The 12414-nt window shown below is 41.6% G+C and overlaps 1 protein-coding gene across 4 annotated transcripts in view; it reads right to left on the reverse strand.

Moving 5' to 3' along the window:
• glipr2 (GLI pathogenesis-related 2) overlaps window positions 1-12414 on the reverse strand; it is a 157348-nt gene that overhangs the window by 36757 nt on the left and 108177 nt on the right. For all 4 annotated transcript variants that reach the window (XM_069935604.1, XM_069935587.1, XM_069935596.1 and 1 more), the window contains one exon: window positions 4846-5064. In XM_069935604.1, the coding sequence (XP_069791705.1) occupies window positions 4846-5064 (219 nt within the window). The remainder of the gene's footprint in view (window positions 1-4845; window positions 5065-12414) is intronic.

Consider the following 12414-nt stretch of genomic DNA (forward strand, 5'->3'; position numbering starts at 1 on the left):
CAAACTCCATGAGAGGACTGTAAAAAATTAACAAATACAAAATGTCATTAATGTGGTTTTCATTGATAATGATGTTGATGATATTGACAATTGTTGGAGTTTGTGTGAAAGACTATAAATAAAATATTCAAAAAAAAATGTTGTTCCTCCACACATGGAAGAATCATATGCAGGAGAGATGGTGGCCAGGTGGGAACAGTGAGGGAGGGGATGGGCGTCTGGATGGTGGGCAAGTGCAGGAGAAAGAAAGTGTTACCCTAAGAAGCTGAGGATCAGAAGCAGCTTTGAAAGGTGACAAGTGCAGCTTAGACCATAACCAAACCTCCCTCCCCTCCATGGATTCCATCTACATATCCTGCTGCCCAGGAAAGGAAGCCAACCTAATGAAGGATCCATCATACCCTGGACACTCTCTCTTCTCCACAACAAGCTTGCTTGATAAGAATTGACATTTCTTTCAATTGTAACCCTATTTTCTGCAGATTGTGCTCTTTACTCGGCTGTATGAATGTTGGTGATAAACTGTTAGGCTGCTTGCAGTAGAACCTATCTCACTGTACGAGGTACTTTGAAACAAATAAATTTAAATGCTTGGCTTATTCCATATGCACTGGTAACTGTGCAGCTCCTTGGTAAGTTAAGTTTAAGATGGGGAAGGTATTTAAGAAAAGATGTACTGGCATTGGAGAGGATTCAGAGATGATTTACAGTAATGATTACAGGAATGAAGGGATTAGCATATGAGGAGTGTTTCACGGCTCTTGGAGTTCAGAAGAATGAAGGGGGGCCTCATAGAAGTATTTCAAATGTTGAAAGGCCTGGACAGAGTAGACATGGAAAAGTTGTTTCCTGTGGTAGGGGAGATAAAGGCAAGAGGGCACAACTTCAGGATTGAAGGGCACCCATTTAAAACAGATGCAAAAAAATTTCTTTACCCAGAGAGTGGAAAACCTCTAGAATTTGCTGCCATGGGCAGCTGTGGAGACCAGGTCATTGGGTGCATTTAATCATATAGCCATATAAAAATTACAGCATGGAAACAGGCTATTTTTGCCCTTCTAGTCCGTACCAAACTAAGTACTCTCCTTTAGTCCCACCTACCTGCACCCGGCCCATAACCCTCCATTCCCCTCCCATCCATATACCTATCCAATTCTTCTTTAAGTGACAAAATTGACCCTGCCCCCACTACTTTTCCACACAGCCACCACTCTCTGAGTAAAGAAGTTCCCCCTCATGTTACTTCTAAAATTTTGCCTCTTAATTCTTAATTCATGACCTATTGTTTCATTCTCTCCTCCCCTCAATGGAAAAAAGCCTATCCACATCAACTCTATCTAACCCTCTCATAATCTTAAATACCTCTAACAAATTCTCCCTCAACCTTCTACTCTCTTAAGAATAAAGACCTAATTTGCTCAATCTTTCTTTATAATCTAGATTCTGAAACCCAGGTAACATTTTTGTAAATCTTCTCTGCACTCTCTCTACCTTGTTGATATCCTTCCTATAATTCAGTGACCAGAACTCTACTCAGTACTTTAAATTTGGTCTCACCAATGCCTTGAACAGTCTCAACATCACCTCCCAACTCCTGTATTCTATGCATTGATTTATAAAGGCCAGTATACTAAAAGCCTTCTTCACCACCCTATCCACATGAGATTCTACCTTCAGGAAATTATGAACCATTATTCCTAGATCTTTCTGCTCCACTGTATTCCTCAATCCCCTCCCATTTACTATGTATATCCTGTTTTGATTAGTCCTTCCAAAATGAAGTACTTCACACTTCTCAGCATTAAACTTCATCTGCCACCTTTCAGCCCATTCTTCTAATCAATCGAAATCCCTCTGGAATCTTTGAAAACTTTCTTCATTATCTATAATTCCACCTATTTTAGTATCATCTGCATATTTACTAATTCAATTTACCACCTCATCATCCAGATCATTAATGTATATGACAAACAGCAAAGGACCCAATACAAATCCCTGAGGCACACCACTTGTCACTGGCCTCCAGGCTGACAAGCAGTTATCCATTATGACTCTCTGACATCTCCCTTCCAGCCACTGTTGAATCTATTTGACTATCTTAACGTTAATACCTAGCGCTTGAACCTTCCTAACTAACCTTCCATGCGGAACCTTATCAAAGGCCCTACTGAAGTCCATATAGACAACATTCACTGCTCTACCCTCATCAACATTCCTAGTTACCTCTTTAAAAAATTTAATAAGATTGGTCAAACTTGACCTTCCATGGACAAACCCATATTGAGTATTCTTGATCAGACTTCTATATACTAAAGAATGCTTTCCATTAATTTACCTACCACAGATGTCAAAACTTACAGGCCAATAATTGCTAGGCTTGCTCCTCGAACCCTTTCTAAACAAAGGAACCACATGTGCAAACGCCAATCCTCCGGCACTATACCCATCTCTAATGACATTTGAAAAACCACTGTCAGAGCCTCTGCTATTTCACACTAACTTCTTAAGGCAGCGATTGATACCCATCTAAATAGTCAAGATATCAAAAGTTATGGGGAGAAGACAGGGGAGTGGGGCTGAGATGGAGAATAGATCAGTTCTTGATGGAATGGTAGAGCAGACTCGACAGGTTTGCATAGATAAATATTTGAAGGAGAATGCTGGCACACGATAAAAGTAGTGGAACAGAAAGTACATGGCAGGGATGTGACTGCATAAGTGAGCATTGTCTGTGTAATGAGCTGCAAGTGGCAATGCAGTAAACCTTCAGTACTCCCCTGCAGCCACCAGCATGGTATCACGGACACCACACCACAGAAATTGGCTGAATATCAGGTAATGATGAGTTAGAATACAGGAGGGAGATTGAACACTCAAGGATGTGTGCGTACCCACTGCTCTACTCTCTGTACACCCATGACAGTGTAGCTAGGCACATTAGCCCCAAAACCACAGCCACAACAAAAATCAAGATCCATTCTAGTAAAATTCCTGAGATATACGACAAGAGAAAATAGTTCTGTTATCAGCTTTTTCACAACAGGTGAATGTGCCCAGAAGTATTGAACTGCACGTTTCACTAACACTTCTACGACTGATTCCACCTGCAATGAATTCGGCCATCGTTATTGAATGAAGATCTACCGGGACCAATGCCTGAAGAGGGCGCACAAAATCAGTGAACCGGTGCGGACTCGAAAGGCCAACATGGCCTGTTTCTGCTCCGTTAATGGTTATATATGGTTATATTTCAAATGCTACTCAGAAATTCGTCATTGGCAGAATCTTAGACGGCAATGAGGAAGCGTACAGGAGAGAGATACGGTAGATCATCTCAGTTAGTGGTGTCACATCAACAACCTTGCACTCAATATTAGCAAAATTGAGGGATTGATTGTGGACTGCAGAAAGGGGAAATCAGGAGAACACAAACCAATCCTCATCGAGGGGTCAGCAGTGGAGAGGGTTAAGCACTTCAAATTCCTGAGTGTCAACAACTCTGACGATCTCTTCTGGGACTTCCATGTTGATGCAATCACGAAGAAGGCACGCCAGTGGCTGTACTTCATGAGGAGATTTGGTAGGTCAATAAAGACTCTTGTTACTTTCTACAAGTGTACCATGGAGAGCTTTCGAAATGGTTGCATCAATGTCTGGTATAGAGATGCCAATACACAAGACAGGAAAAGACTACAGAGAGTTGTGAATTTGGCCATCATGGGCACCAGTCTTCTCTCTAATAAGGACATCTACAAGAGGGAGTATCTTAAGAAGGACCCTCACTACCCAGGCTATGCCCTCTTCACACTGCTACCATCAGGAAGGAGGTACAGGAGCCTAAAGATGAACACCCAAAGGCACAAAAAGAGCTTCTTCTCCTCTGTCATCAGATTTCTGATGATCCATAGACACGACCTCATTTTCTCTTCTTTTGCATTAATTTATTTATTTTTAAAATAATTTATAGCAATATTTCCACTGTGATGCTATTGCAAAACAACAAATTTCATGTCATGTTCATGACATTCTGATTTAAATTCTAATTCTGATTTGGATTCCTCCGTCCTTATAATGAAAGAAAGGCCATTGATGAAGCCACAGAAAAAAGTGGGCCTGAGAACACTGTCCTGAGCAATTCCTGCATCGATGCTCTGGGGGTGGGATGTTTAATCTTGACAATCACCTTCCTTTATGCATAACATGCTATCAGAGACTGGAGTGCTTTCCTTTGTGGTCCATTGCTCTCTTTTGCTTCTTATTCCCTTATTGTAAGGTGCACCAGGTAATGCTAATGGCGACCCTTTGACTGTCTTATGGCAGGCAAAAGGAAATTTCATGTATATAAAATTTGTTGTAATATTGCATGACAGTAAAAGGAATCTTGCATCTCTTGAATCTTGATCAAGTTTTATGGGAGTTAAACTCTGTCATGTGCTGTTTTAAAGTTAAGGGAAGGACAAGAGATCAGCTCCTTATCATGTTTGGATCTCAATTGTGAAGAGGTCAGGAGCCAAATGTGCCATTGAAATGTGAGGAATGACTAGACCTTTGCATGGGAAGGATGGGATTGGGCGTTGGTGGTGAACCTTTGAAGGAAGTGGAGCCTGGAACAAACAGGAATTATTGACCTTCTGATATGCAGAGTGAGTGAGAGAGACTGAGAGAGAGAGAGAAAGAGAGAGAGAGAGAGAGAGAGAGAGAGTGTGTGCGTGTGTGTGTGTGTGTGTGTGTGTGTGTGTGTGTGTGTGTGTGTGTGTGTGTGTGTGTGTGTGCGTGCGTGCGTGCGTGCGTGCGTGCGTGCGTGCGTGCGTGCGTGCGTGCGTGCGTGTCAATGGTGCAACATACCAGTGACCTGCAGACTGACAGGGCCTTGTTGATACCAGATGTTCTCTCCATGTTGAGTGTCACTGTGCTGCAGTGTCCTGGAGGTGACCAGATGCTCTGCCCATTTCTTAGCATTTTTGCTGATTGAAGGGTTCATGGTTAAAGGTTGCACTCCGTGGCTCCTCCGATGTTCATTCACGAACTTCAGCAACTGTTTGGGAAAATCTCCAGAGGTGTCACCTGAAAGAAAAAGGTAAATAATGTTGAGCCACTGGAATCTGCAGAGAATTGATGGCAGATCCCTTCCTGGCGATGGGGAGGGGGAGGTGGGATGTGAAAAAAACAAGGAAGATCAATGAATAAAAGAGGTAACAAAACTCAACGTGACAAAAAAAGGCCTGAACCCTCCAGCTGGGGACGAAGGGCTGGGTTTGACAGTTTGAGAACATTATTGAACTGATTTCAGCAATAAGAGTGAAAGAAGAAAGTCTACAGGGGCTCGGGCCGAGTGCAATACACAAACATGGTGGAGAAACTCAGCAGGTCATTAGCATCCACTGGGAGTAAAGGGTGGCTGACCTGATGAAGGGCTCAGGCCCAAAACATTGGTTTCCCCTTTACTTCCTATGGATGCTGCGTGACCTGCTGAGTTTCAGAAGTGCAATGACCTTTTGCCCTGTAGCATTTGCAGGGCATTAAGTGAATATGAACAACTGGTTATACCCATGCAGTTTACATCATCAACTTCTCAGTGATCTGCTTTCCAGTCATTTGGAAAAGGGGAATGTTAAAGGTCTAGAGGACCTCAAAACCCAGCAGCAATAGAAATTCACCAAGACAGATGGTTACTTAAACAAAAGTAGTTTTTAATTTTCTTTAAACATAAAAATGGGATTAAACTTTAACTTATTAATATTAACTTAACTTAACCCCCTTCTAATTCTAAGTTAATGTGTGTGTATGAGTTCAGAAAAGTTCTTTGATTCACAGCCCATCTCACTTCTCACTCTTCCAAGTTCACTGGTATCAGGCAATTCTTATACTGTGCATAGAATTTAACATTTATGAATTTTCACCAAGCTCTGGTGCTTAAATGGTTACTGCTCAGGAAGGTTCTTGTCAATTTCAGAGAGAGATTTGTTGCTCGTTGGATACATACAAACTGATTTACTCCCATCAGTCACTTCAGTGTCTTGCTGAAGAAACATGTCCCATCAGGGTTTTCCAAATGATAACCTCTTCTTCTGCAGGTCACCACAGGTTATTTCAGGTGAAACACGCTAGCCACCCATTTCCTCTTCTATGGACCACAAGGGTTTTCAATAGGCTGAACTCAGAACTCACAACCCGTCTTCAAAATGAGGTTTCAACAAGCTGCCAGCTTGCCATGACTGCAGAAAACAGTCCCCTCTCTCTCTCTCTCTCTTACAGAAAGCCTGTTTGGTCTCCTCTCTCTCTCTGCTTGCAAAAACCACATGATCTTCTTAGAACAGCAAACTGCAACCAGACAGATTGTGGCACTGGACCAGACTTCTGAGTCCATTCATCTGTTGCTTTCAAAACATGTCCAATTACCACCTACTTGTGAAGTCTCTATAGGCATTCTTCAAAGTTTTTGCAAAGGTACTCGGAGCCTGGACTGTCTGGCGGAGCAGAGCTCTGGCATTTTAAATATCTGTTTTGTGAAATGTTTGTGTTTGTTTGTGACCTACACTACCCCCACAATCTAGCTCCTTCAAAAACATATATATATATATATATATATATATAAAGAAAAATAAAAATCTATTTATTTATTTATAAAAAAATATATACATACATACAATATAAACTATAATATAATGCATCACAATACCTGATTGTCAATCAAGAATATAATTTTCCTTCTCAACTTGAATATTTTAAAAAATAGGTTAAGATAATTGTTTCTAACAAAATAAAGGTAACCCAAGAGGCAAGCAATACACAAATGAGAAACTCAGCTGGTCATGCAGTGTCCATTGGAAGTAATTGGTAACCAGCATTTCTCCTGTGTGACCTGCTGAGTTTCAGAATCAGAATTAGAATTTATTGTCATAAACACGTGTCATATAATTTGTTGTTTTGCAACAGAATTACAGGTGCAAAATTGCTATAAATTACATTTTAAAAATAAAAAGATTAGTGCAAAAGACAAGTAAAAGTGAAGTAGTGACTGTGGTTCATTGTCCATTCAGAATTCTGATGGCAGAGGAAAGAAGTTGTTTTGTACCATTGGCTATTTGTCTTCAGGCTCATGTACCTCCTTCCTGATGATAGCATTGGTTGGGTAGTGAAGATAGAGGCTGCATTCATAAGACACCATCTCTTGTAGATGTTTTTGATGAAGTGAAAACTGATGCCCATGATGGCGCTGGCTGAATTCACAACTCTCTGTGGCCTTTTCCTGTCCTGTGCATTGGCACCTCCATACCAGACAGTGATGCAACCAGTCAGAATGCTTCACCTGTAGAAATTTGTACTGACTCGACCCCAGTATCTGCAGCCCTTTTTGTTTAACTCCAACAGCAAGCAAAATTTGCTTATTTTGATAAATAGAAGTGGGCTATAGAATATGAATGCAATACATACAGGGGGCCAATTTGAATTCACAATAATGATTTCAGCATTAATCCAGTGGATACCCATGTGCTCCTCTCACACAGGTGTACCATGTTGCATGCATGTGAGTATTATAGGATGGACTCATCAGCCATGCTGTCAGCAGACTCCTCTTGCTGCTTCTTGTTCTGCCCTGCCATTTGAAATACAGTTGAAAATCTTGCAGAACAAATTCCTGCTGAGATCCCAGCTCCTTGCTGAGTGTGGTTCTAACACTGACAGATAGGTGAAACAAAGTGAAATTCTCTGAAAGAGCGGGATTGGAAGATTTTAAATTTCAAATTTATTGTCAGAGTACATGCATGACTTCACATACAACCCTGAGATTCTTTTCCCTTTGAGCCAGTCAGAATTTCTAATTACCAGTAGCTGTAAACTATACTCAAGTAGAAAGAAATGTAAACAAACTGACTATGCACATACAGAAAACAAATTTTCAGTGATAAACAATGAGCAAAGAAAGAGTCTTTAAATGAGTCTCTGAATTAATCTGTTGTTCAGGAGTCTCATGGTTGAGGGATAGTAATTGTTCCTGAACCAGGTGGTATGAGTCATGTGACACTTATACCTCATTCCTGATGGCAGCAGCGAGAACAGAGCATGTCCTGGGTGGTGTGGATCCTTGATGATTACTGCTGTTCTCTGATGGCAGCATTCCAAGTAGATTTTCTAGACGGTGGGGAGAATTTTGCCCGTGATGAACACCTTTTGCAGGGCTTTCTGCTCAAAGGTATTGCTGTCCTCATGCAATCGGTCGCCACACTTTCCAGTACACATCTGTAGAAGTTTCCAAGGTTTCTGATGATGTACTGAACCTCCACAACTTCCAAAGAAGTTGAGGCTTTCTTCACGATGGCATTAGTATGGTGGGTCCAAGAAAAGTCCTCCGAGATTTGCTCCTTTCCACCTCTGATTCACTGGATTGTACACTTCTGTTTTTCCTATCCTAAAGTACACAATCAGCTCCTTGGTTTTGGGGACATTGAGTGCAAGGTTGTTGTTAGTACACCATTCAGCTAAGATTTCAATATCTTGTATGCAGACTCACCATCCCATTTTATACAGCTCCCTATGGAGGTATTGTCAGCAAATTTGTATATGGCATTGTTGTACTGAGCCACATAGTCATAGGTGTAAAGCAAATAGAGCAGTGGGCTAAGTACACAGCCCTGTGGTCCTCCGGCACTGATGGAGATTGTGGAAGAGATGTTCTAAGCAATCCTTACTGATTAGTACAAGGACAGCTTCTTTCCCTCTGCCACCAGATTCCTGAATGAACAAAGAGTCACAGACACTGCCTTACTTTGACGTTTTTCTTGCAATATTTTTATTTATTTTGTAAGGTCCTTTATATAAATGTTTGCACTCTGATGTTGCAACAAAACAACAAATTTTGTGACACGTTCATGACAGTAAATTCTGATTCTGATTCTGACTGAGGTGTGGAGGTGAGGAAATCCAGGATCCAATTACAGAGTGGTGTATAGAATATAGGTTTTGGAGTTTGCTGATCAGTTTTGAGGGGTTGACGGTTTTGAGGGGATGACGGTGTTGAATGCTGAACTCTAGTCGATAAGGACCTGATGTATACATCTTTGCTGTCCAGCAAGGGGCAGTTAAGATTGAATTATACATCTTTCTCTAAGTAATGTGATGTTGCTGGGAAGTCTGTGGGATGTGGCCAGCAGACCATATCTTGCGAAGGAAAATAATTTAACGAAAAAGAAATGTTTGCAGATAGTTCTCATAAATACTTTAGCCAGAGTTATCTAAAGTTGAAGAATCTGATACAGAGTTGATGTGCATGAAAGGACCATGGGGCACTCTTCCAACTTCCTCAGTCCAACGGAATGAAAGTTCGGAGATTCTGAATGGCCTCCTGCAAGAAAGAAAAGCTGCCAAACAATAAAGGTGTTGCGAATATATCCAGGACCATCTTCGAACACCGCAAAGTTAAACTTGCCTGTTAGCTTCACAGATCTTGGTAACATGATCCTGGTCGAGCCCTGAAGTCGTGACTTCAGCAGGCCATAGCTTTTATTGAGGACATCCTTAAGTACAAGAGCTCCTGTTCCCTTTGTCCAATTTCCAGGACCATTGTCCTGCTCTGTTTTCTTCTTCTCATTTCACAGTTAAGATTATTGCAGGGAAAATATTTACCAATGTAAATATGTGTCATTATGTGGGAACAAATGCTCATTTAAATACTTCTTTAATGTTCTGCCTCCACCACCCTCTCAAGCATTGAAATGCAAACTCCAAATATGCTCTGGGTGAAAAAAAGATCTTCCTTGTGTCCCCTCTCAACTTATGACCACTGGTTATATACCTCTGCTATGGGGAAAGGTTTACTACCATATTTCTCATCTGTGGCCTTTCATAATCTATCAGGTGCTCCCTCGGTCTTCTCTCAACCAAGGGAAGAAAACTCATAGATGACACACACACTTCACCTCAGGCAACATTCTGGTGGATCTCCTCTGCAAGGACAAGGGGGCACAACTTCAGGATTGAAGGGCACCCATTTAAAACGGAGATGCAGAGGAATTTCTTTAGCCAGAGAGTTGTGAACCTCAGGAATTTGCTGCTACAGCCAGGTGTGGAGGCCAGGTCATTGGGTATATTAAAGGCAGAGCTTGATAGGTTTCTGATAGTCAGGATATCAAAGGTTATGGGGAGAAGGTACGGGACTGGGGCTGAGTGGGAGAATGGAATGGAATGACAGAGCAGACTCAATGGGCTGAATAGCCTACTTCTGTTCCTATATATCTTAGATCTGATGAACAATTACATCCTTTTGATATCGTGGTGAATACAATTGCACACACAGTTGTGGCCAAACCAAATTTTTTAAAAACTGCACCATAATTTTCTTGTTTTTACTTTCTACATCTCAGCTGATGTATAGGCTTTAAATGGTCCTTGTCAGGAGCCCCCTGATGTTTTTAGCACCCCATTTACCTGTGCTGCCACCTTATGGCATCCCTCTGTTTCTCTGTCCTCTAGCATTGCAGTTCTACCGTTCATTGTGCATGCCCAAGCCTTATTTAACCTCCCAAGATGAATCAATTCACACTTATCAAGAATAAATTCTAGCTGCCCTTGCTCCAGCTATTTTACCAACTGATTCATATCATTCTGTAGCCTTCAACTATTCCCATAGTCAGCAATTTTTGTGTCAACCACAAACTTAAAAATAACAAGAGGGTCCAGTACCATTTGCTGTGATATGCCACTGGTCATAGACTTACCAGCACTCCCCAATGGTAGTAAACTTCCTAACAACCCCCACTGCCTCCTGCTCCTATTACCAAGCTAATTTTGCATCCAAGTTGCCAACAGATATGAGGTCCCACATACTCAAACCTTATTAAGCAAGCAACCTTCTACATGGGACATAGAACAGTATAGAACAGGCCCTTTGACTCACAATGTCTGTGCCAAACATGATGCCAAATTAAATTAAATCTCTGCTGCTTGCACTTAATGGATATCCCTCTATTCTCTACATATTCACGTCTATCTGAAAACCTCTTTAACACTTCTATCGTTTCTGCTTTCAGCACTACCCTGGCAGCCTGTTCCACTCTCCTACACATCTCCTTTTAACTCCTCACCCCACGTTAATTGAGGGGAGGAGCAGGGGGACAAGCAAAGGCCCACAGGTGAGGGTTCTGATGACCCTGTTTCTACCTCTCATAATTTCATAAACTGCTTTCAGGACACCCCACAGCCTCACACACTCCAGAGAAATTAATTTTGTCCAACATTTCTTATAACTTGTACCCTATAAAGTATGTAGAATCCTAATCTTCGCTACCCTTTCCAAAGTCTCCATATCCTTTCGGTAATGGAACACACAATGCTCCATGTGTGACCTAACCAAAGTTTTTATATCAATTCAACACATCTTTCTTCTTTTTATGCTTAATGCGCCTCTCAGTGAAGGCAAGCATGCCATATACCCTGTAGCTTCATTACCACCCTATCTTCTTGTGTGGCTCATTTCAGGGAACCATGCACTTGGACCACCAGATCCCTCTGTGCATCAACGCTTTTAATAGTCCTGTCATTAACTGAATACTTTCCCCTTCAAAGTGACCTTCCAAAGTGCCACACTTCACATCTGTCTGGATTAAACTCCATCTGCCATTTCTCTGCCCATGTATGTATCTGATCTATATCCTGCTATATGGTTGATGTAGTAGTTAGCACAATGCTTTTACAGTGCCAGCTATTGGAACTGGGGTTTGAATCCCGTATTGTTTGTAAGGAGTTTGTATGTTTTCCCTGTATCTACGTGGGTTTTCCCCGGGGCTCTGGTTTCCTCCCACCATTCAAAACATACCCAGGGTGTAGGTTAATTGGGTGTAAATTGGGTGGCATGGACTCATGGGCTGAAATAGCCTGTTACCATGCTTATGTCGAAATTTAAATTTAAGTATCCTTTAATAACCTTCTACACTGTCCACTAATCTAACGATCTTTGGTTATCTGCCAACTTCCCAAACCACCCTTCTATTTTTTTATCCAAGTCATGTGTATGTCACGGGCCTCCAGCCTGAATAACACCCTTCCTTCATCATGCTCTGTCTTCTGTGGGCCAGCTAATTCTGCATCCAAATTTAATTTTTTTAAAATTTAAATTTAGACATAGAGCACGGTAACAGCCCATTTCAGCCCATGAGCCTACACTGCACAATTTGCACCCAATTAACCTACACCCCCAGTATGTTTTAATGGTGGGAGGAAACCAAAGCCCCCAGGGATAACCCATGCAGACAAGGGGAGATTGTTCAAACTCCTTATAGACAGCGTGGGTATCGAACTATCCAAAATGTCAACTCACTGTGGATTCCATGTATTTGTACCTTCTGGATCAGCTTACCTTGTCAAATGCGTTGCTAAAGTCCATGTAAACAACATGTAGTGGATGTTGTCCACTGCCCT

Source organism: Narcine bancroftii, chromosome 1 (assembly GCF_036971445.1).
Source record: "Narcine bancroftii isolate sNarBan1 chromosome 1, sNarBan1.hap1, whole genome shotgun sequence".
NCBI lineage: Eukaryota > Metazoa > Chordata > Chondrichthyes > Torpediniformes > Narcinidae > Narcine > Narcine bancroftii.